The sequence below is a fragment of the Panthera pardus genome, unplaced genomic scaffold, assembly GCF_024362965.1.
Source record: "Panthera pardus isolate Hobbes unplaced genomic scaffold, ASM2436296v1 HiC_scaffold_22, whole genome shotgun sequence".
Classification (NCBI taxonomy): Eukaryota; Metazoa; Chordata; class Mammalia; order Carnivora; family Felidae; genus Panthera; species Panthera pardus.
Genome location: NW_026526788.1, coordinates 34,316,289 through 34,343,056, shown reverse-complemented (window position 1 = coordinate 34,343,056; position 26,768 = coordinate 34,316,289). Strand labels below are relative to the sequence as shown.

The window sequence follows — 26,768 nt, the reverse complement described above, 5'->3', positions numbered from 1 at the left end:
TTTTGAATAATTTATTTGTATATTTAAGATTTAGGATGTACTCTCAAGTTTTACACTGAATGCCACTGTTTCAGTTGGGTGATTAACTTGCCCATTATTTAGTCATTTTTGTACATCTGTAAAATGAATCCAGCCTTGTATAAGAGCATGAGTGACACTAAACATAGATTTGAAGGAAAGAGGAGTGTCAATGGTAAGACCTCCACAAGAAAGTGATGTTTAAGCTTGAGACATATTAAATGGGTACAAATTGGTCAAATGAAGGAAAATAATTTTATAAGCAGAGGAGATTTTATGTTTATGCCAATGAGATAGGTGACCACCAAAAGTTTCAATTTATCTAAGTGTAGAATTCCTTAGAAATCGGGAGGTCTTCTAGATTAGTATATAAAGTAGATCATTTTCTTTACATTTGTAACTCTGGAATTCTATGAAGGAAGTCAAGAAATATACAAAGGAAAAACAGTTTACAAAATTTATTTTCATGCAGTTAGTTTTGTAGTCTTTCAAGCCCTTGCTGTTGTTGTTTTGTTTTGTTTTGTTTTGTTTTAAATACACACATCATGTAGTTATTCTGTCATGGAGAGAGAGAGAATTAGCTTAGGGGCACCTGGGTGGCTCAGTTGGTTAAGCGTCTCACTTTGGATCAGATCATGATCTCACAGTTTGTGAGTTTGAGTCCCATGTCGGGCTCTGTGCTGACAACTCAGAGCTTGGAGCCTGCTTCAGATTATGTCTTCCTCTCTCCCTCTGTCCCTCCCCCACTTGCACTCTTTTACTCTCTCTCACTCAAAAATAAATAAACATTAAAAAATTTTTTAAAAAAAGAATTAGCTTAGATATAAGATGCAAAGGATATGAATAAATAGGACTTACTCAATTATTTCAGATTCACAAGAAGTTGCAAAAATAATACAGAGAGCTCCCATCTCACCTTCTCCCAACTTGCCCTAATAACATACATATGACCATTGCCCATTTTCAAATGCAGAAGCCTGGATTGGTACAATACTCAATTACTGAATGCATTCAGATTTTACTAGATTTTATATGCATTCTTGCTTGTGTGTGTTCACAGTCCATGAAATCTTATCAGCCATATAGATTTGTGAAATCACTATCACAATCAAGATACAGAACTGTTCTCATACAACTACTTTATAGTCACACTAACCTCCTTTCCCTTTCATACTTAGTCTCTGGTAATCATTGTTCTGTTTTCCGAAACTGTATACATATTAAAAAAATTTTAAGAACACTTATAATTTAAATCATATAGAGTGCAACCCTTTCAGCTTTTTTTTTTTTTACTTAGTGATGCCCTTAATATCCATGCAAATTATTGCCTGTATCAGCACTTTCTTTCTTTTTAAAACGGAGTAGTATTTTATCGTATAGATGTATCAGTTTGTTTATCCACTCACCTGTTGAAGGTTATTTGCATTGTTTCTAATTTGGAGCAATTACATATAAAGCTGATATAAATATTTGTGTACCAAGTTTTTTGTGTGAACATAAGTTTTCATTTCCCTCTGATAAATACTCAAGAATTCTGAGTCATATGGAATGTATGTTTAATTTTATAAGAAGTGCCAAACTGTTTCCCAGAGTAGCTATGTCATTTTACATTCCCACCAGCAATGTATGAGAGATTCAGTCATTCTACATGCTCACCAGGATGTCTTATTGTCAGCATTTTAAATTTTTAGTTATTCAAATATATATGCAAGGATTTCTTATAGTTTTTAAAATATTTTTGTAAGTTTATTTATTTTGAGAGAAACAGAAAGAGAGCGAAAGGTAGAGGACAGAGGGGGAGGGGGAGAGAGAGAATCCCAAGCAGGCTCCATGCTGTCAGTGTGGAGCCCAATGCAGGGCTTGAACTCATGAACCATGAAATCAAGATCTGAGCCGAAACCAAGAGTTGGACACTTAACCAACTGAGCCACCTGGGCACCCCTTGTAGTTTTAACTTATACTTTTCTGATGGCTGAAGATATTGAAAACATTTTATATGCTTATCTGCGATGTTATATATCCTCTTATCATTTAACATTTTAAAATACATGATCTGAAGAGGGACTATGTCTTAGTATCTCTAAATGTGCAGTTAGGAAGCTCTTCTAGGTAATTAAATAGTATGACAACAGGGATAACTATACAAAAAGTTAATGAAGCTGTATGAATAAAAGGGGGAGACAAGCATAAGTATAGAAAAAATAATCTAATTTATTTACAAAATACCATTACAAGGATAATGTGAATAACATTATTTATTATAATAATCCAGGAAAGCCACTTAAAAGTCATAAGGATATGCACCTAATGCTGTCAATAACCATCTCATATCCTTTGGACCTAAACACTTGCCCTTGCTCCAGGTAACAGTTAGTATCTTCCTCTCTATGCCTAAGGGCTTTTCTCTTGAACTGGTGAAAGCTGAGTGCTAGGCAGGTGAACAATTCTCTGGACTGCACTCAACAGCTATTAATAGGAGATACACTCACACTTTCTGTCAGTTAATTCCGAAAGCAATTTTGACACTGGTTGTCCTCCAAATTTCCACACAGAATAAAGCTCCAGCAACCTATCATGGTATCTGGCTTAATTGCTTTTTATTAGTTACATTGTCTTCCTGCCACCCCTGCCAGTGTTACCTACATCTCTCATATAGACCCTTTGTTCTAAAATCTGTGTCCAAGGTTCTGTTGCTGGAAATACCTATAAAACTCAAACAACTCACCAGAACAAAATACGTCTCCTTTTAAGATAAATACCTAAAACAAAAAGGTAGTGACAATTAAGGTGTATAAAAGGTAGGTTTGTCACTATAAAAGGTAGTGACAATTAAGGTGTATAAGCTCTCCTTTTACCTTTTTATTAGTATTTTTATTCCTTATTTACCTTTTCTTATTAGTCCTATTATTTCAAAGCTCCCGTCAACTAAGTTGACATTACTTTCCTATGCATATTGAAGACATATTTTCTAACATGCATATTACATCAAAATCCAAAGTGAAAAATTATAGATAACTATAAATATATTTTCAACTTTTAAAATGTATTAATTTCAACTTTCAGGCTCATTTTAACATGATTATAGAGACCAAACACAAAACCAAACACATCAAAGGTTACTATAAAGCTGCAGAAATCAGTACAGCATGATATTGGAGAAAGAATAAACATACAGATCAATGGAACAGAATACAGAGTACAGAAATACAACCATATAATTGATTTTTGAGAAAAAGCACAAAGGCAATTAAAACAATTTTTAAAAACTTCAGGAAAGGGAATGGATCAGAACAATTGGATATCTATATGCCAAAGTGTGAGAAAAAGAGGAGCCTTGTTCCATATCTCATCTTACACACACAAAAATTAACTCAAAATTGATCAGAGACATAAATATAAAAAGTATAACTATAAATTTTTTATTAGAAAATATAGAAGAAAATCTTTCTGACCCCGGATTAGGCAAAGAGTTCTTAACTATCACATAAAAGCATAATTAATAAAAACCAAACTGATAATTGTTAAGAAATTTTGCTCATTAAATGACACTGTTTAGAAAATGAAAAAGTAAGAACAGATGGGAGAAAGTATTTGCAAATCACATATCTAATGAAAGACTTGTATTCAGAATACATAAAGAACTCTGAGAACTCAGTAATAATGAAAATAACACAGTGTTAACACTTTTATAGGAGCTTTATTCACAATCACCGAAACTGGAAAACATTCCAAATATTCCTCTACTGGAGATGAATATACAACCTGCAGCACATCTATATGATAGAATACTAGTTAGCTATAAAAGAAACAAACTACTGACACATAACAAATGGATGAATCTCAGATGCACTTACGCAAAGTGAAAGAAGCCAGATTCAAAAACTATACACTGTATGACTCCATTTATATGCGTTAGGAACTCAGGTGAGCTGGAGAGAGCTGAGCTGCCAGATTCTGTAGTAGTCAATTTAGACAAGACAAAATGTATCACTTACTGTGATACAACAACAAGATAACCCAGAAGAAGTGCCAACTCTCCACTGTTCCATTTTTCCCTCAAGGACCAGCACAGATATAAGGGTTGCCTCTTTGTCCAGGGAGACCCCAATAAAAGGCTCCTGCAATTTTTTGATACTAGATCCCATGGAAGATAGAGAGGGAAAAGCTAGGAGAGGAAGTCCTGAGTACAGAGTCACCAGAGAAAAGTGTCTTCAAAGTCCCCCACACTTCCCCAATGAGAAGGTGTTGACAGAGGCAAGCCTCACTGAAAGTCCCAGATAAAAAAGGCCCCCAAACGAAGATGCATGGGCTAGGAGTGCAGATATATGCAAGAACATAGCTGGCCAGGGAAGATTAGTCCTTGACTGAAACTACCTTCAGAAACTGCAAAGCACTGGCTTTATACCAAGCTTTCCGATTAAAACCGGCTAGGTAAGGGAAACAAAAATAATATAAAAACAGGGAGGGGGACAAAACAGAAAGGACTCATAAACATGGAGAACAAACTGAGGGTTACTGGAGGGGTTGTGGGAGGGGGAATGGGCTAAATGGGTAAGGGGCACTAAGGAATCTACTCCTGAAATCATTGTTGCACTATATGCTAACTAATTTGGATGTAAATTAAAAAATAAAAAAAGGCTAGGTGAAACCTTTGTAAATGCCTATAATTGGACCTGAAAAATCACACAAAGGTTTTTGGCCAGGAGCTAGATTCCTCAGTATGAAACACTGAAAAAGGCAGAACCATAGGGACAAAAACATATGAGATACGGGATTTGATTTGACCCTGTTTAAAAGCTAACAAAAAAGTCTGTTACTAAATTCATAGATGAAGGCAAAAGACACGAGACTCCTGAGTCAAACACAAAAGACATTACTACTCATGGCAATGCATAAGAACATAAGCATATTTGCACCAATTACGCTTCCCCTAAGTCCTTTGGGGGTGAGATGATAAGGTTCAGATAGATGTTATGTATGCAGTAGGTCTGCACTGGCAGGTGAGGAACATCAAGCTTGGGGAATCCACCAATTTAACAGCAAACAGTAATGAAGTCTGTTACCCCATATCTTAAGTCCACCAGCTGTATCAACAATGCTCAGAAATCCTCCAGGAAAAAGAACACTTAGAGCCTTAGTCTTGGCACACCAACCAAGGAGCACTATCTCTATCAACAAAAACAGAGTAGTGATTGCTAGGAGCTGAGGTGGGGGAAAGGTTGACTACAAAGGGGCATGTTGAAATTCTGTGGTGATGGAACTAATCTGTATCTTATTTCTGGTAGTGGCTACATGACTGCGTGCATGTATCATAACATTATGGAACTGTGCATTAAAAAGGTCAATTTAACTGTATGTAAATTATACCTAAGTTTTTACATGGAAAAAATACAAAAAAAGTAAATATAAAAAAATTAAAAAAGGAAAAGATACTTAATAACTTGTGTTAACATCCTCAAGCAGCCCTTTCTGTATGTCTTTTAATTGCCAACTGCTTAATGTTTCCAATGTTCATTTAAAGTTAATTATATACTTTTAGATATAGTTAAACCACCTATTCAAACTTATTGAATCAGGACACAGTTTCTAAATCTCTTGTTTTTACAACAATTCGTGACAAAGAAAATAGCTTAGATTTGTAAAACAAAATAAAGTAGTAATATAGTTTACTGTTGCCTTTCAACTTTTTAAATGAAGATATACAAAATACAGTAACATTTGGCAAGCTTCCCTTCATCCTTCCTACCACCAATATTAACTGACAAACAGAATAAATTTGAAAATCATTAAATTGCCATTGTTCATGTTTCTCCTATTGACCAATGATCTAAACATTCATTTTAGTTAAGAAGGTTTTTAATAGAATGTAACATCTGTTTTATGTTACATGAGAGACAGCAAAATTCTTCCTCTCTGACTGGATTATTAATGTTCATGCTTTCTATGGAGTTATTCTCTTCATTCAGCAGCCCCACACTAGCTCTCTAAAGTGCAACATACCCCCTGATGTAATACATTTTCCTGCTAACTGCACAATACCATGGATATCATAACTTTAATGTGACATGCTGGTATTTCTTTTTTAAACCACAAATGCGTTTCTTATTCTCAATCACAAATTTAAATTTCCTGTATATTCCCAGCCCACCAGGCATTTTGTTTTAAAACAGCTGAATAAAAATAGATGATTTCTATTTTTTGATTTGTCATCTCATTTTTTATAGACCTCTCTCCAACTCTCAGAATGCAAAAGTGAAAAGATATTTGTTTTTATGCTTTTACTATTAAATCAACTTAAGCTTCAGAAAAATTTTAAACTAGTCCATGACACATGTAAAATTATTTAAAATAATGTTTGCATTAAATTTATAACAAATACCTTTCACAGAAGCATTGTTCCAGTGTTCAACCCTAAAATTATTTTAACTTGAATGTTTTTGTTTTCATTTTTAAAAGTTCTCAAAATTTAGTATATATTCCTCATTTTGTTTCTAAGATTTACACAAAGATTTATTGGAGTCTATCTTACATTTCACTGATTAAAATGAAGGAAAAATAATAGACCAAATGGAGTTATTATTGTATTTACAGTACCATTAGCTTTTCTTGTTTTGCAATATTTTGTTGACTATGAATAGATTCTGACAAAATTGAGGCAAACCACATCACTACTGATGATTCTCAATTAGTTCTTCAGTTCATTTCCCTTGCCTAACTCTAAGAAAACTACATATGGTTTAAACCACTGGTATTTTTTACTTTCTGCCAATACACAAATCATGCTTTTTTTTTGTGTTGAAAACATTCCCATGAATAATTATAATAGTCTCCAAAGAGACCAGATGGTAATAAACTCTAGAGCAGATCTGGAAGCTAACCATAAATTTACCTTTTCATAGTCTCCCCACCATAATACAGTTCTTTGTGCAATGTCATTAAAAAAAAATACTGGTGATAGAAACAATATGACTATACTTTGTACTTAAATAAAAAGATATACAATCATGTTAGGGTCTTTCATAACTATATGCCCCTCATCTTACATTGTTATCATCAACAATTTTTAAGAAAGCATCAGCTTGAGAGAGTTATGATATTACTAACACATTATTATATGATATTTACATTAGCAAAATTACTATTAAAGTTAAACTCAAGAAATATGATCCAGCTAACAGCAACAAATGATTTGAAGTTAAAGAAATAGAAATACATATATAAGCTAATGTTAATATAGAATTATCATTGACTTTTATTTTGTTATTCTTCTGGAAAACTTAATTAAATTACTCTGCCCATGCTATTTCAATTGAAGTAAAACATCTTGTATAATCAGTTATCAGTCCAGTTATTTAAGAATACAATGTTTGTGAGAAATAAAAACCAATAGTTGTTTGCAAAACTAGAAGTATGATTCAAAAATTTTAAAACACATTGTGGTATATAGAATTAAATTTTAGGCACTTCCATGCATCTGTAAAAAAATAAAGTTAGCCATAGAGCCAAAAGTTAGTTAATTTGTACTTGTTGATTTAAGCTACACTACTAATGTACAATATAAGCTGTATTTTCTATATTCGCTGTACTATATAATCTGTGATGTTTCTGGTATTAAATTATTCTTATAGCTCAAAACAACAAATATATAAAATTACATAGAAAAAACAAAGAAATAAAACAAAAGGCAAGAACAATTAAGTTTAAATAGGAAATTTAAGTGGGAGGGGGTGGGCAGAGATTGCAGACAACAGGGATAAAAATAATAATAGCTATCCAAAAGGTATTTTATCTTTTGTTTGCTATTGTGAATGAGGTTTACAGTTTGTATATACAATCTATTAACTTCAGTGCCTCAATACTTTAATTTTAAATCCAACTAACTTATTGATTCTCTGTTTATAACTTTTCATTTCATTCCACTGGGGTTTTCCACCAAAGAATCAACAAAGATAGTATTAATTTATTTCCCCATTTTATTTGTAAAATATAATGCTGGCATTGGAATTAAGAGAGATAAATTCTATCATGTTAAAGAATCCTAGATCTACTATCATCAACAGATGCTATTTTAGCATCCTAAGATTCCATTTGTCCTATGTTTATTGATATATGGCCAAAATAATAGATTTTGTATTACTGAACCATCCTTGCATTCCAGAATTAGCCCTACTTCCCAAATGGGTCACTATTGTTAATGCAGTACTAGATTCCCTTTCCAAATATTTTGAAATTTTTACAATACTCACAAATAGAATTAATCCATACTTTTAATTTTATGCTCACTTATTTTTCTTTCTATTCATTTATTTAATAATTCAAATTATTTAGAATTGTCTCAGAATTATCTGTCAGAATTTTTTCCAATGAAACTAACTAGGACTATAACTCTTGTAGAGAGAAAGTTCTTTTATAGCCTGCTCTGTTTCTTGTATGGGTATATTCCATTCAGATTTTTCATCTCTTTTTAGAGTTGGTTTTGGCAATTTATTTCTCTTGGACAATAGTTCACTCCATCCAAGTACTTCATTTCATCCATAGAAATGTAAATGTAAAGTTTCAATGGGATATTATTTTTCACATATCACTGATAAAGAACATTCTGAAAAATATTCTGAATTTGTAAGGATGTATTAAATGTTTTTTTTTTTTTTTCATTTAGTTCTAGTGGAATAGTAATTGGTAAAATTTTTACATGGATAAAGTTAGCAACTTCAGGCAGTAATTCTATTTCCATTCTATTTCTAAGAATTGATGATAAAGCTATACTTACACAAATGGAAAATGACATGTGTATTAAAGTACTCACTGAAGCATCTTTGTAAGCCATCTAAATGTCCAAACATAGGGGATTCATTAAACAAATGATAATGCTGTCACAGAATGGACCATTATAGCCATTAAAAAGAATTAGCCAGATCTATTTTGTACTGATATGGAGCAATCTCTAATACATAGTAAGAAAAAACCCCACAAGATATAAAACTATTTATGTAGCTTAATATATGCATAAAACACACATTAATAGAGACACACATAGATGTAAAGGAACAGAATATTTTTGGAAGCATATACAAAAAGCTTGTTACAGGAATCATGTATTATGAAATGAACTGGGCAAGTAGAGTATGGACAAAGGAAAAAACCTCTACTTTTCACTATACACTCACTTAAAATTTTGCATTTTGTGCCTATTAGCTATCTGTTGCTGCCAAACATAGTAGATATATAATCTTACATAGCTTTTATGGCTCAGGATTTTGAGAGTGGTTTAGCAGAGCAGTGCTGGCTCAGTGTATCTCATTAGGCTGCAGTGAATAAATTGGACAGAATTCCAATCATCTGAAAATTTGACTAGGGTTGGCTCTTTCATAGGACTAGCATTTGGTGCTGGTTGGAGGTGGGAAACTTTAGCTCCTCCCTCCATGGGCCTTTCCATAGGCTTCATAACATGGTGGTTGACTCTATGGGCGTTCCAAAAGAAAATACTATGAAAGTAACAATGCCCTTCATGATCCAACCTCAGAAATAGCACACCATCATAGCTACACTTTCTATCTGTTAGAAGCAAGTCACTAAATCTGGCCCATATTCAAAAGAAGGGAAATTAGGCTCCACCTTCTAAATGAAAGAATGTAGAAGAATGTGTGAACATAGTTTAAATAACCAAAACGTATATATCACATTTTGGAAAATACAAATACAATAGTTTTATGAAATTAAGTAAAAATATTTACTTAATATTCTTGAAGACAAGCTTTTACCACTAATTAAAAGGATGATGGAGAGGACTGAGAATTTTGACTTTTAAGAAATGATAACACACATTTCAATCCAAGATGAACATATGTTGACATCTAAAATTCAACCCATAATATGTGCTTCTGAGAAGTCACAGTAGGCAGAGCAGCAATTTAATAAATATACAACTAAAAATAACTTTAGAAGTCTCTGGAAATATGAATACAGGACTATTTTGAAACTGGCTTTGTCCAGTACAATTTATCAATATACACTACCTACTTCATATAAATATTTTGTGAAAATATTCAGGAATTAAATCATATAATCTTTGATGATGACAACACTGAAATCTAATAACATCAACATCTATCATGACAAAGTTTTTATGTGCTAGTACTTTACCTACAAGTACCTACTATTCATACCCTTATTTTATACTTTACCCACACTGCCCCAAATGTACAGTATACATTTTACAGTGTACAAATGAGCAAAGTGAAGCACAGGAAGGCTATGTAAACTTGTCCAAGGTCATATGTAGCAAGTAAGAAATCTGTCATATATTTTAATTATATGCTTCCCAGAACTAAGCACCAGAGTCAAGAAATATATTGTACTTAGTCTTTACATTATTTTCCCTAAGATTGTGTTTTGATGGCTCTGTAAAACTATATGCCGTGAATTAAATTTACTTAAAAAAAAAAAAAAAAGCAACATGTTTTCTCCGCCAAATATAAAATTGTGGAACTACACAAATACACACACTGTCTCAGATACAACTGAAGAAAACAAAAAAAGTGATTATTGCCATTTTTTCCTTTCTTTACTTTCAATGTTCTAACATGTTATAAGTTTAACAATTAAAACCAGTTAAAAATTTAAGAACTCCTACATATATGATGGTGTAAGGATAAAATGCAAATCTGCCACAACTTCTTCTTTTTTTTTTTTTTTTTTGCCACAACTTCTGAGATGCCAGGTTTAATTTCCTATAAATGAGCCCAACAGCTTCCTACTACACAGCTTCTCTAAAATATAAAAGTCCCATGAAGTCAGAAGCTTTGTACATGTCCCAAGTTCTATACATTACTCACAGCCAATATGACTACAAAATTAAGATTCATCTCTCACGGACCTAAAGGAGATGGTTAAGAATTGACAGTTCCTGCTTTAAAAAAATTGCAACACTAACTACATTATTACTGACTATGATCTTTCACATTTAGTAAAATTTTCCTCAGGCTAGGATTAAATCTGTAAGTTTTGGGATGGGAAAATGACCCATTTTAAATAATTTAAAGAAGTGCTCTACATATTTAAAGTTAAAATTTTTCATCATTTAAGGCACATGACACATTTATATAAATGCTTCACAGAGATATTACTTTTCATTTCCCCAGTATTTTTAAATAACTCACACATTTCAAATATTAGTTTCCTATGTTACTTATGCTAATCTACCTAAAGAATATTTCATTTGATTTTTAATATAGAATAGGTAACAACTATTACACAAAGCACAAACCCCTAGTGGTCAATAAATATGAATAATTACTATTTTTAACAGAACTGAAAAGTAATCTGATCTATTTAATAAAATATATTATTGTAATTCTTCATATCTGCATAAATGGTATGCCATATTCATAAATGACTGAATTGTCATTGCTTTTATAAAATCAAATCTAAGTTTCTCTTATTTTGTCAGACCTCTAATTTCTAAAATTCTCAATATTTTCAGTTTCTATTACATGTTGTTAAATCACTTCTAAATACAGAAATAGTAAATGGCAAAGTTTTTTTAACTTAACTACACACCATCTACAACCCACCTGCTACTCCTACCAAGAATAGAGTTTCTCAATGGTTAGCTAACATCCACCCATTCAGCCAATCTCCTTTCCCTTATTTCAAGTCTGCTGCATAGCTGCTAATTTTCATGTAGAGACTTCTAAAGAAAGAAGAAAATTCTGGTCCATGATGGAATGAAAAACAATTACTACCAGGTAAAACCTATGAAAATGGGCCAAAAATTATATCACTATATACATATTGTAAATATGCATATTGCTTTTTATGTGAGGGATTCAAAAAGAAGCAAAGAATGTAATAGGGTTCCTTAGGCCAATTCTTCACTTCGCCTTACAACGTACTATATGTACATGTGCACATATTTATCTTTAGGTCCAAACATGCCCAGAGTTTAATTTCAAAACCAGAGATAAGTATCTTAGCCTACTTTACATTTGCAATTATTTCAAATTCTATTAACAACCAGGCCTTTCATTTCATAATAATATAAATATTAAACAGGTACATATTTAAATAAGTTTAAAAATCAATGTGAATACATTCTCTTAAACATGCCAATGATGGAATGGGACTCTTGACTGCTAAAGGAGTAAAACTAGAAAATAGGAAGTCACTGACTCTAATAGAAGGCAACAATGCCTCTGAGGGGGAAAAGGAGAGACAAGAAAAGGGAGATGGGGGTTTTGAGTATTTGGTCACCTCTGGGCAGCAATGCACAGGGTAGTGGATAGGAAGCTAATATTTTACCTCACCTTCTCACAGTTAAAGATGAGTGCAAGGCAAATACTAGAACTTGGAAAAGTAATATCACACACTCTGAATAAGATAATTCATTATTATAGATTACAAAATTTGATATTATACTATAAAACCCAGGCTGTATCGATGAAGAATGAAGAGCAATTTCCCAACATTTAAGACAAACCCTAAATACTTTAAAAGATGCACAATTCATTCACTAGTCAAGATTTTTATCAATAAGCTATTACATTCAAACCTAATCAAAAGTACAGTTACAAAAAAAAAAAAAAGCTCTGCTGTAAGGACTTGTTAAAATATATACTTAGAATTTCTCCTTCAGTGGAATCACAGGAAAATTTTGCAATTTTCCTATACAGTTTGTCATGGATACTATCATGTGAATTCTATGGCTTAATGATGACCTTAAGTGAGTATATCCTAGAAATGTTTTTAAATTTCTACTTCATTATCACAGAATGTGTTAAGCAAAATTCAAACCTTTGGCTTAAACCTCAGAAATGAGCTAATTTGTCCACTGTCCTAGGTAACAAAATAATTCAGGACATTATTTTCCTAGGTATGGTGAATATCTTATGATAGCACATGATCAATAAAACATAAAAATCTTTTTTTGTTTGTGTGACCATTTGGAGTTTTTGTATTTAAAATATGAAATAGTAAGACATAGTGCAAGTTGTAAGAGGCAGAATTTTTTTTCAACTGAGGTATCATTGACATACAACACTATTATTAGCTTTAACTGCATAACATAATGATTCAAAATTTGTATATATTGGGAAATGATCATCACGGTAAGTCTAGTATCTATCAGTATATGTCTATAAGTATACATAGTTACAAAATTTTTTCTTGTGATTAGAACTTTTAAAATTGACTCAGTGATTTCAAATACGCAATATATTATTATTACCTATACTTACCAAGCTGTATTTTACATCCCTATGACTTATTTTATGACTGGAAGTCTGTCATAAGACTTCCATACTTTGATCCCCTTTATGCATTTCCCCTAACCAGCCTCTGGCAACCACCAATTTGTTTACTGTATCTATTGAGCTTGGTTTTGTGTATGTGTATGTTTTAGACTCCACACATGAGAACATATTATTTGTCTTTCTCCCTCTGACTTACTTCACTTAGCATAATGCCCTGGAAGTCCATCAGTGTTGTTCACAAAGCAACATTCATTCTTTTTTATGGCTGAATAATACAACAGGTCTAATTTATCCATTCATCCATCAGTGGACACTTAGGTTGTATACACATCTTAGCTATTTTATAAATAATGCTGCAAAGAACATGAAGGTTCTATGTAACTTTTCAAAGGAGTGTTTTCATCTTCTTTGGATAAATATCCAGAAGTGGAATTGGTGGATCATGTAGCTAGTTCTATTTTTTATTTTTGGGATAATCTCCATACTGTTTTTCATAGGGGGCACTATTTTACATTTCTGCCAACAGTGCACAACGTTCCCTTTTCTCTACATCCTCACCAACACTTGTTATTTCTAGTATTTTTGATAATAGCCACTCTTAACAGGTGGGAGGTGATATGCGAAGCGTGGTTTTGATTTGCATTTCCCTCAGATTAGTGGTGTTAAGTACCTTTTCATGCATTTATTGGACATTTGTATATCTACTTTGGAAAAATGTCTCCTGCAATCTTCTACCCTTTTTAAATCAAACTGGGTTTTTTTTGTTGTTGTTTTGTTTTTATTTTTGCTACCGAGTTGTATGGGTTCTTTATGTGCTCTGGATATTAACGTCTTATCAGATATATGATTTCCAAGTATTTTTTCCCATTCAGTAGGTTGCTTTTCATTTTAATAACTATCTTCACTTTGCAAAAGATTTTTGGCTTGATATAGTCCCACTCATTCATTTTTGCTTTTGTTGCTTTTGCTGTCAGATTCAAAAAATCATTATCAAGACTAAAGTCAAGGAGCTTACTGCCTATATTCTCCTCTAGGAGTTTTGTGGTTACAAATCCTATGTTCAAGTCTTTAACACACTTTGAGTTGATTTTTGTGTATGGTATGAAATACTCATCAAGTTTTATTCTTTTGCATGTGCCTGTCAAGTTTTCCCAGCACTATTTACTGAAGAGACTGTCCTTTCCTCATTGTATATTGGCTTCTTTGTTGTAAACTAACTGACCATATATGCATAAACTTCTTCTGGGCTCTTATCCTGTTTCATTTACCTATGTGTCTGTTTTCGTCAGCATATTGTTATGATTTCATAGCTTTGTAATTTTAGTTTGAAATCAGGGAGTATGGTGACTCCAACTTCATTTTTCGTTTTCAAGACTGCTTTGGGTACCTAGAGTCTCTGTGATTCCATATAAATTTCAGGATGATTTGTTCTATTTCTGTAAAAAATGTCATTGAGATTTTGATAGGGATTGCACTGAATCTGTGGATCCCTTTAGGTAGTTTGGACATGTTAATAATACTCATTTTTCCAATCCATGATCACAGAATATCTTTCATTTGTGTCTTCTTCAATTTTTTTCATTAATGTCTTATATTTTTCAGTATATAGGTCTTTCACCTCCTTGGTTAAGTTTATTCCTAGCTATTTTATTCTTAAAAAAAATTTTTTTTAATGTTTACTTATTTTTGAGAGTTGGGGGAGGGGCGCAGAGAGGTGGGGATAGAGGATCCGAAGTGGGCTCCAAAGCTGACAGCAATGAGCCTGATGCGGGACTCGAACTCACAAACCATGAGATCATGACCTGAGCCGAACTCATGACATGATGCTCAACTGACTGAGCCACCCAGGTGCCTCAGTATTTTATTCTTGTTGATGCAATTGTAAAAGAGATTGTTTTAACTTCTCTTGTTGATTGTTCATTATTAGTGTATAGAAATGCAACAGATTTTTGTATACTGATTTTCTGTTCTGTGAACATCTCAAATACCAACTTATAAAAGGGTATTCATGACAGCCCAACATTTTACTTTACATATCTATTAATTAGGGATGAGTCTAACAACTCAGAAATGATGATTTCACACACATTTTTTAGATATCATTGAAACAACTGCTTTTACATAAAGAAAATAAGATTTTACAACTCTATGATACAACACAACCAAAATCAAACACAACTAAAGCAATGATAGCACAACAACGCAGCTAAGCTTTTTTGATCATTGACTATGTGCCAGGTACTATTCTAAGTAATCTATGGTATTATCATATTTAACTCCCTTAAACTACACAGCTGGCTTTGTTATGAGTTCTCTCATTTTACTTGTGAATAAACTATTAGTCAAAGAGTTTCAGATCACTCAGTATGTAAGTGAAGAACCAGGACTGGAATCCAGGTCTTTGCTTCTAAAGTCTATACTCTTTATTGCTTTGTTTATACTGCCTGTCAAAATGTATAATGCATGGCATTCAAATAAAAAATATCAATAAGTAGATTAAAGGAAATATTCATGTTTAAACAAAAAGCTATGTTTCGACTCGTCAAAAAATTAAATAAAATTAATACAAACCACATAATCAAACAGTAAAGAAAAATACAGCTTGTTTATACAGGGTTATGTCTATTAATTCACTAAATCACTCAAAAAATGTTCAATGAATGTCTTCTAAGTGACAGAGATTGTTGGAAATGCTGAGGGTAAACAACAGAGAACAAAACTGACAAAGCGCCTGACATCATAATGCTTATATTTTAACAATAAGCTAAAACTAAAAATAAATTATGTAATCAACTTAACAGTCACTTTTTTTAAAATGTTTATTTATTTTTGAGAGAGAGAGACAGAGTGTGAGTAGGGGAGGGACACAGAGAGAGAAAGGAGTCACAGAATCTGAAACAGGTTCCAGGCTCTGAACTGTCAGCACAGAACCCAACGCAGGACTGGAACTTGACAACAGCAAGATCATGACCTGAGCTAAAGTCAGACACTTAACCAACTGAGCCACCCAGGTGCCCCTCAACAGCCATTTAATCTAAGTTGTAAAAATACCAGGATTAGAATAATTCTTCCCTGACACAGAGCACATACCTTCAGAAATCAAAATTACAATTCTCCAAAGAGTTTTCAAATTCTTGTTACTGCAATAGCATATGAAAAAGGGATAAACAAAAGAAAGGAAGAAAAAACAAACGCAATTTTCAGGGAACATGAATAATTATCTAGAAACTCAAAGGAAGATATTAGCCAAAAAAGTAACAGAATCAGTAAAGGAATGTTGTATCTGAGTATAAAATAACTATATCTCTTCCTATACCAGCAATAATCACCTGGAAAGCATGGTAAAAAAAAAAAAAAAAAAAAAAGGATGTCATTTTAAAGTTGTAGGAATAACAACAAGAATAAGAATGATATCACACTGCATGATATTTACAACATATATGAACGTACGAGGATCTTTTTAAAAAATTATAAAACTATTGGGTGATTAAAAAAACATTTGACTGAGTAGAGATACGTCATTCTAATGTCATTTGACTAGATCAAAACACAACATAAAAATGTCTGTTACCCCCAAATTAATTTAGAACATGTACAAAATTCCCATCAAACCACAGGAGGATTTTTTCAAAATACAGATAAAATTATTCTAAAGATCATTCTGAGGAAAGACTAAAAATAGAAAATAAAATTTTGTGGAAAAGATAATGTACAACTACGTGGACTAAATATTTTAGCAATAATTTAAAGGTTTCTGAATCTGAGAGATACGGATTACTAATTCTTCCCTGGGGGGGCAAGGCGCGGGGGGGGGGGGGGGCGCAGGGCTGAAGATAAAGAGGAGGAGGAAGTGACCAAGATAACTGTATTAAAAACATGTTTCCAATTTCCTCTCTCAATGTTAATTACCTCAAGCCCTACAATCCTAGTAACCAGAGACAGTTAAAGAAATCCCCCACCCCTTTGTGTTCCTGAAATAGTTTACTATAAGGAATCATTCTTCCTCATGTGACTAGAAAAGATTCACAGATAACTCCCTTGTTTCCCTTATGACAAGGCTAGACACAGACGTTCCAAATTCCCATTCTTTGCTCAAAAATGATTACTTGAACTATTTGTACCCAATGATCTCAACAAAATATCTGTTACTGGGACTTAACCAAAGGTTAGTTACAAAGCTTCTCTACTTCCCTGAGACCCCTGAACTTTGACCCACCCCCACTCTTAACCAGCATACAACCTAACAGCCCCTCCTAAGAACAGACTGATCTCAAAGTAAAACATTCTCTGTACTATCCAATCACTCCACCTCTACCCACCTATATCTATTCATTCCACTTCCATACAACAGGTTCTTTCTAAATATTCCCTCTTCCTTCTACAAGAAAAACCTTTTCTGCCTTTCTTTTTTAAATTTTTTCAGTGCTCATTTATTTTTGAGAGAGACAGAGAGAGAATGGGAGCTGGAGGGGCAGAGAGAGAGAGAGAAAGACACAGCATCCAAAGCAGGGTCTAGGCTCCTAGCTCTCAGCACAGAGCCTGAAGTGGGGCCAAACCCATGGACCTAGAGATCACGACCTGAGCTGAAGTCAGACACTTAACCAACTGAGCCACCCAGGTGCCCCTTTTCCACCTGACTTTTAAGACACTTAGAGATTCTCAGAATGGTAGCATTTTCCTTATTGCAATAGTCCCCATTCCGCTATTGCAAAGGTCCATTTCCCCATTCTTACAATAACCTTTGTGAATAAACTCTTCCTTAACAGGATTCTGGATCTGGTTTTTATTTAGCAAAAGGCTCTAATTCTGATTTAGCAGTAGCAGGGCAGGGGCAGAGAGAGAGAGGGAGACACAGTATCCAAAGGAGATTCTAGGCTCCAAGCTGTCAGCACAGAGTCCCAAGTAGGGATGAACCCATGGACCTAGAGATCACGATCTGAGCTGAAGTCAGATGCTTAACCAACTGCGCCACCCAAGCACCCCTTTTCTACCTGACTTTTAAGACACTTACAGATTCTTACAATGGTAGCATTTTCCTTATTGGAATAGTTCCCATTCCCCTATTGCAAAGGTTCCTTTCTCCATTCTTGAAATAATCCTTATGAATAAACTCTTCCTTTACAGGATTCTGGATTTGTTTTTATTTAGCAAAAGGCTCTAATTCTGATTTAGCAATAGCAGGGCAGGGGCAGAGAAAGAGGGAGACACAGAATCTGAAGCAGGCTCCAGGCTCTGAGCTGTCAGCACAGAGACTGATGCAAGGCTTGTACTCATGAACCATGAGATCATAATCTGAGCCGACGTCAGGCGCTTAACCAACTGAGCACCCAGGTGCCACTTCTAATTCTGATTTAGACAATAAAGTGTAAAAGTAAGGATAATCTAGGATCTACTTGACTAGAGGTGTAAGTGTTCATGATCAGAAGGTCAAATAAATAACACAAAAGGGAACAGAGATTCATTCATTTGCCCCATTATATGGTAAGTACTGATTGGGTTATATTATTCCATTAATGAATAAATGGGGGAAAAACCATGACCAATGATTTGCATGGTGTTAAAGGGAAAGATGAAATTAATGACAGGATATCACAAGCAAATGTACAGACTTAGCTGGGTTAAGCTATATAAAGAGATATATATGTTCCTATAAGAACTTCTAACATAGGGAAATGAAAAGTCAGAAAAAGCATTTATTTCTGGAAATGACAGGTATATTTAGAAGGGATGAGAGAAAAAATGGCATGGTAAAAAGCATTTTAGGCAAAGGAAAGTACACATGGGAAGGTGAAGACTAACAAATATCTAAGACTAAACAGAACAAACAGGTTCACAGGACTTGATAAAAAGTGGTGTTTGCAGTGATTCTTGATTCACTGGCATCCAGAAGCATCAAGGCACTCTTTATGTATATAAAGAGTGTAGTGGCCTAGGCCATGGGACAAAAAGGGCTGATTGTAATAAAAAACTGGTTTTGACAACATGCTCTGAGCTTTCTGTGATGTTTACTTAGCTTAAATACAGACATGGAAACCTAAGAAAATGTGAGGAAAATTACTGAATAAAGACTGTGGAATTAGGAATGTGGTATGGAAGATAAACATTTATGAAACTGACTTAGGTGCAATAATTAGAGACTATTATCTCATTCTTTAAAAAATTGTTTTACAAAGGGATTTATTATTAATTTCCTTAAATAAAAACTTAGAGTGTTTATATTTAACATAAAATGAATTTAAACTACGTCTTTATTTAAGTACCATGCTCAAATACCAAGAGACTAACATTTCTTTTCTTTTGCATTCAATTAACTATCGATTAACAATCCTTATATCAATTTTAATCAACCAACAAATCTTCCAAGCTGTAAACAAAGAATTTCCAAGTCAGTAACCAAAACAATCTAGCTAACCAAGTAAACATTCAGGAGCTTAGAACAAGTTCAAATTTTATTCAACTTCTTAATCCTTGTAAGAACCAATCCACTAACCAGTTTTAGGCCCCATTGCATTATTTTCTATTTTTGAAATAAGTTGTTGTGAGATAAATAGGTGTGAAGGAATGAATATCTGGTATATTTTATTGCTTTAAATACAGTCTTATCAAATTGCTGGAATTACAGCTTAAGTTTAATTCAATTAATGGAAAATGCCCACCATATACATTTTTCAGAATGTAATAATAACTACAATTTATTGAGCTCTCATTATGTATAAGTACTGAGTTATATTGTTCATATTTTATAATTTAATTCTAACAACACACTATATTGAGTTAAGCACCACCAAAGAAAAAAATTGTGAAAGATTTTGAAATGGATCAAAAAGATTGCAGGTATTAATAGAAGCCTATGCATTTTTTTTTTTTTTTTTTTTTTTAGAGCATAGCCTTCTAGATTATCTGATTCTATGGGGTTGATACATTTTATCACCTTTGAGCTATTTTATAAGTACATAAATTATATATTACTTAGTAATAACTCTTGTCTCTAAATCAGTAAATAAAATGTGATCCTACAGAGAGAAGTGAAACCTGCCACCCCAACAAAAAGTCAGTTTTGTAATACTTGTAGTTTGATTTCACAGACCAAACATGTCTCTGGACTTTGAATTTTCTTTTAAGTCAACTATACTTACCTGTTCACTCATTAATTATGAGTTAAAATTGTTGACAGTTGTTCATTTTCTATGAGAGTCATAATTTTATTCTTTTAAAATTTTTAGGCTGTAAATTACTAGTATTATTCCCATTTTTCAAAACAAACAAACAAACAAAAAAACTGAAACTTGAAGAAGTTAGCTGACTTGTCCAAGTTTTTGCTTGCCCAGCTTTGCTTAACTCCACAGCACATCCTCAACACCCCTAATTACTATGCCTTGCTAAAATTTAGACTATTTTGCTTTTTACTTCATTATCTCAAGTATCTCACCATCAAAAGTACCAAAGATCAAAGAAATACTCTAGAAAAGCTGTTCTTTAATTTTTTTTTAATGTTCATTTATTTTTTGAGAGAGAGAGACAGAGTGTGAGCAGGGGAGGGGCAAAGAGAGAGGAAGACACAGAATCCAAAGCAGGCTCCAGGCTCTGAGCTGTCAGCACAGAGCCTGATGCGGGGCTCGAACCCACAAGCTGTGAGATTGTGACCTGAGCCGAAGTCAGACGCTTAACTGACTGAACCACCCAGGCGCCCCCTAGAAAACCTGTTCTTTAAAAAAGATGGCAGTTGACATTTCCACTAGATAATTTAATTGGCAAAGACCATCCTGATTGTCCAACCAACTAAACAAATGAGACTTTTTTCTCCCCAGAGAGCTCTGACTTTATTTTTCAGTTCAAATAAATGAATACATTATCCATAAGACATTTATTTTAATAGTTTCTGAATTCTAATTCCAAAAAAAGAATGAAAAGGAATGAAACCAAGGCAAGAGTTTTATCCCCTAGATGAAATTAGATACTGTCATTTGTAGTATTTCTTACTGAAGTTCTCTCTGTTTTGCTCTTAGGCAGCAGCAGAAACACAATCTCAAATTGTACCCATGTTTAATGTCATACCATAGAATAATGTACCACATTAAAGGTTATAAGGTATATAGTGGTAACAGAATCTCTTAATAGAAGGTATAATTAAGGGACAAAAAAATCTGAAAGAAAAAAAGGAAGAAAGGAAGAATAAAGAAGAAAGGGAAGGATTGAGTGGGTACGGAAGAGAGGAAGGAAGAAGATGTACACGTTTTGCTTCACATTAAAAAAACCTGACATCTTTTCTTGTGGTAACCACCTCCCCAAGAGAACGTGCCCCTCAAAAAGGACCTCCTGTACCCATTCCTGGAAGAAAAGAGGAAGCATAAGAAGCAGCGACTGCTGCAGATCCCCACCTCCTACTTCATGGACGTGAGGTGCCCAGGACTCTACAAAATCACCACCATCTTTAGCTATGCACAAACGGTAGTTTTGTGTGTTGGCTGCTCCACTGTCCTCTGCCAGCCTACAGGAGGAAAAGCAAGGCTTACAGAAGGATGCTCCTTCAGACGGAAGCAGCACTAAAACCACCCTGAATCAAGATGAGTGGGAAACTATCCCAATAAACAAATTTTTGCTAAATAAATTTTAAAAAAATTAAAAATAGATAAATAAATAACCTCACGTAACTTAGAAAAATGTCACAAACCCATTAAAAATATCATTTCAGAAAACAAAACACTGCTTTCTTCACTTTATTTTAGCTACTAAAGTCTCTCACAATCTAATTCAACAACAAAAGGTGTTAATTCACATTTCAAGTTTTTTCAACTGCAAGGAGAAATCACGCTTTGCATAGTCAACTTTACTTTGTAAGAACCAAATTACTTAAAATTATTCATTTATCTTAAAATTGGCACCAACAAAAACCTCCTTTTTAATGACATAAGGCTTGACAAGCCTCTGTGTTGCATCACCATCTGCCACATCCTGCTCTGATATTTATAAATACAGTTGTGCTATTGATGGTTCTACAACTGTTCCAGGTGTAAGACATTAGAATAGAGAATTCTCTTTGATCACTCCAAAGTCATTTCTTCTTTTTAAATACAAGCAGTCTGGACTGTTCTCAGGTTCCCAGAGGTATGTCTAGTAAAAAGCCTTTTAATCTCTAACTGGTTTGTTCAGGTGAAATAGGTCACAAGAAAAAGAGATAATCAGAAATATATATTAAAACAAAAAAACACACAGATTAACTGCTTTTTTTTAAGAAGAAGAGAAGTATGAAGCTCTTGATTTTCATCACTTTTAATTTCTAAATACTATGGGACTTAGTTGGAGATGCGACACGGTTCTTGAAATACCAGCTCTACAATTTTTGGCCCAACATGTTTCTGTTTATTCAAATGTAATTTTTGAAACTTAAAAAAAATGTTTTTAGGAACTCAATGTACGTAGTCTGGGCTTTAAAACATAATTCTGAAAGCTGGTTCATTACATGACATTGCATCAAAGAAAAAAAAACAAAGCACTCCTCCTCTCTCCTCCAGGTAAAATCCTGTATAAAAATATAAACATCCTGGTACTTAGTTCTCTCAAAATTTAATTAAAAACAAACAAAAACTTGGTTAAACAAAACTTGGTGAAATTTTCATTAGTAGCTAAATAAAAATACGGAAGCTTATCTAACTGGGAACGAGAGGAGAAACTGGAAAACCAGAAAGTTGATGATCAGAGAACCAGGTTAGGACTTAAAAGACAGAGGTAAGGATATAAGAATTCAAGAAGAGACCAAGTTAAATGTTTAATGCTTATGTGAAGAAAAAATTCAGATTTATTACTGATAGTTTTATACATGTGATCAAGGAACAACATCTGTAACGAGAGGTGTCATTGCTACTAACTAAAGACAAATAGAAAGAGGGGTAAGGAACATATACAATTTTAGTAGTTTCCATGAAATGATTTAGACTACAGAAAATAAAGAAGTATTATCTCATGTGGGACCCAAGGAATTTTACAAAAATCCCCTGCCCCTGGACAAGCAGAGCAAGACTAACTCCATTTTGTGCTACACCCACCATCTCATGTATAACCCCCACATGACCTACTTATTGCTTAAGACACTCCCCCACCCTAGTCAAGCCGCTGAGCACACCCTTACTGGAAACTGGCTCATTTAGGAATGCAGAACCTCTAACCGCCAAAGAATGTAAACCCCGCCTTTTGCTCACCAAACTTGCGCGCCAATTCTGACCAGAGTGATAGGCTAGTTCAAACAGTTACTATAGGGTAAATTGTAATTCAGTTGGCCACCTGCGTGTGGACTGACATGAACGTACAACTTTCTGTGTGTGTTACAATCTCATTGGCCACTGGCCCCCATAAAACTGCTACACCTCATAACCTAGGGGACCAAGTCCCTGCTCCGCTGTGTCGGGTATACTTGGGCCCAAGCTCGAGCTTGCAAATAAACCCTCGTGCGTTTGCATCGGTATCGGCTCCTTGGTGGTCTCTCGGATTTGAAATCAGGGGCATTACACTCATCCCAAAGATCTCTGCTTCAAATGAGAGAAAAATATGCTTTATTTACAAAGATGGCAGGTACTAAAATAATAGAAAAATGGTTACTCTTAATTATTGAATAGAGTCATAAAAATTCATATAGCCTCAACATTTTGGGGGATAACAGAGAGAAACAATAATTTACTCTGTTAAAAAGAAAAACCACAAGCCCAAATGAAGTCACTTATGTTAAGAGCCCCACGTGAGCAAATCAAGACTTAATACCTAACCTAACTGCAGTTTCCGTACCCCCAAAAATGTAACATTTAACCAGTCAATATGAAATTTCCTGGTCAGCACTGGGAAATGTACTGATAGACCCTTTTCATTCCCCTTAGGAGGGCAACATTCTTTCCTAATAGTTTCCTTTTTTTCTATTCCTTTTCTGCCTTTAAAAACTGATCCTGGGGAACCTGGGTGGCTCAGTTGGTTAAGCATCCGACTTCAGCTCAGGCCATGATCTCACAACTCAGGAATTTAAGCCTTGCATCTGGCTCTTTGCTGTCAACACAGAGACTGCTTCAGATCTTCTGTCCCCCTCTCTCTCTGCCCACCCCCCCACTTGCATTGTTTCTCAAAAATAAACATTAAAAAAATTAAAAAATTAAATGAAATAAAATAAAATTAAAATAAAATAAAAACTGTTCCTTTCCTGCAGCTCAACAGAGCTCTCCTCTACTTGTGAGATAGGATGCTGCCTAACTCACAAATCATTTAAAGAAGCCAATTAGAGCTTCAAATTTACTTGGTTGAGTTTTGTTGTTCAACAATTCTAATGATGATCTGCTTATAGTTCAGTTAACAAAGGATAAGAAGAAACTTAAAATATTTGATTAGATGCCCAGAACAATAACAAACTTTTAACGACTACAGAACATTAGAAAAATCAGTAAATTAACTTCCAAGAAACATAAAAACAAGTGAACCTACATAACTTAAAACAACATAGAAATACTTTGGAATACCTCATATACCTGGTCATCAGGCTTCTAAAAAATTTAATTATTCAGAAAAAAGCATAAATGTCCAAGGATCAAAAAGGTATCTAAACATCAAGAAAAATTGCTGTCTCTAAGAAGCATGAAAGAACAAGTTGGTTTACTCAGAACTACATTTAAAATGATGGATACTTGATTTTCCCTGACAACCTCCAATTCTTTCAAAATTAAAGCTGACTGGAAGAAGTGGAGAGGGTTTATGAAAACACTCAAAACCTCACACATATAGACGAGTCAAAACTGAAGTCTTCTAAGGAAGAGAGAAAAATCTCCAGTAAGGAGAGAAATCAGAAGTTCCAGTTAAAACACCTGGTTTTAAATTCTGCTTTACCTAGTTACTTATCGTGGCATATTTTTGTCTATCTTATTTAATCAGAATCCTTCCTTATCACTAAAACGAAGACATCATCTGGTCTATCACCTAAGTTGTTGTGAGGATCTAGGTTTTGAGAGAGTACACAGTAGCATAAAATAAGGATTGCAAAGAGGTAAGTAGTCCAGGTTTAAGAAAACCAATAGCTCCAGTGTGGGAATATGAAACAATAAGCCACTGGTCTTAAGGTAGAGTAAGCAAGTTTTTAGAATGCTAATCCAAGAATGAACATACCAGACAAAAAAAAATTTTTAATATGATAAATAACTGTGGAAGAAACTGGTAGACAGCTCAAAACCTGTTCTACAGAAACATCAAGAAGAAGAAGAAGAAGAAGAAGAAGAAGAAGAAGAAGACGACAACCACCACCATCAAGCAGACCAGCATACGTATTATGGAAATCCAAGGAGAAAGAGACAGGCAAATACAAAATATTTAAAAATAAAATGGCCTAAAACTTCCCAATTTTGAGGAAATACATGAATTTACACATCCAGAAGCCCAATGAACTCCAAGGAATATGAATTCAAAGAGATCCATACTAAGACTTGACCAAACTATCAAAGACAAAGAAAGAATCTTAAAAACAGAGACAGAAGTGGATAAATAAGATTAAAAGCTGACTATCGGTAACCACGGAGGCCAGAAAGCAGTGAGATGATATTTAAAATGCTAAAAGAAATGTAAACCAACAATTCTATATCCAGCAAAACTATTCTTTAAGAATAAAGGAGAAATTGAGACATTCCCAGATAAACAAAGCTAAAGGAGTTTGTTAATAGTAGACTTGTCTTGCAAGAAATGCTTAAAAGGAGTCCTTGAGACTGAAATGAAAGGACACTAGATAGTAAACTGAAGACATAACAAAAGATAAAGAACACTGGTAAAGGTAACTGTATAGGTAAATATAAAAGCCAGTATTACCACACTTTTGGTTTGCAACTCCTGTTTTATTCCTGTAGGAATTAAAAGGCAAATGAATAAAATAATTATAAATCTATATTAATGGGCAATGTATAAAGATGTAATTACTGACAATAACAATATAAAGGGGGAGGATGGAAAGGGACTTTTCAAAGGAAGGGACTGTTTGTATGCCACTGAAACTAAGTTGGTAGTAATTAAACTAGGTTGTTATAAGTTTAGTATGTTAATTGCAATCCCCAAAGTAGCCACTAAGAAAATAACTAAAACACATACACAAAAGAAAATAAGAAAGTCAAAATGGTACACTACCAAAAATAAAAAACATACAAATGAGTACTTGACATGGACTGAATTGTGTCCTCCCCAAATTCATATGTTGAAGCCCTAAGCCCCAGAATTTAAGAATGCACTGTATTTAGAGAAAGGGCCTTTAAAGTGATAAAAAAGTTAACATGTGGCCCTTATGATGGATCCTAATCCAATTTGACCATTGTCCTTATAAAGTTAGATACAAACAAATAGACACCAGGGGTATGCACAGAATTACAATTATGTGAAGAGGTAGCAACAGGAGAGAGGAGTCAGAAGAAATTAAAGCTGCTGACATCTCAGTCTTGGACTTCTCACCTCCAGAACTATTAGAAAATAAATATCTCTTGGATAACCACTCAGTCT

The 26,768-nt window shown here is 33.8% G+C and overlaps 2 protein-coding genes across 5 annotated transcripts in view; one reads left to right on the top strand and one right to left on the bottom strand.

The window, feature by feature from the left end:
- The window catches only part of ADK (adenosine kinase), a 513,465-nt gene that overhangs the window by 316,473 nt on the left and 170,224 nt on the right, over positions 1-26,768 (bottom strand). The window lies entirely within an intron of this gene.
- On the top strand, positions 124-21,870 carry LOC109264234 (40S ribosomal protein S27-like). Its single transcript, XM_053910178.1, has 2 exons — positions 124-193; positions 21,559-21,870. Exons 1-2 carry the CDS (start codon positions 124-126, stop codon positions 21,813-21,815), a joined length of 327 nt encoding a protein of 108 aa, XP_053766153.1. The 3' UTR covers positions 21,816-21,870.

Coding starts and splice junctions, on each gene's coding strand:
- LOC109264234 (XM_053910178.1), top strand. CDS start 124: ATGAATCCAGCCTTGTATAAGAGCATGAGTGACACTAAACATAGATTT. Junction 194..21,558: donor AGGAAAGAGGAGTGTCAATG/GTAAGACCTCCA, acceptor CACCTCCCCAAG/AGAACGTGCCCCTCAAAAAG.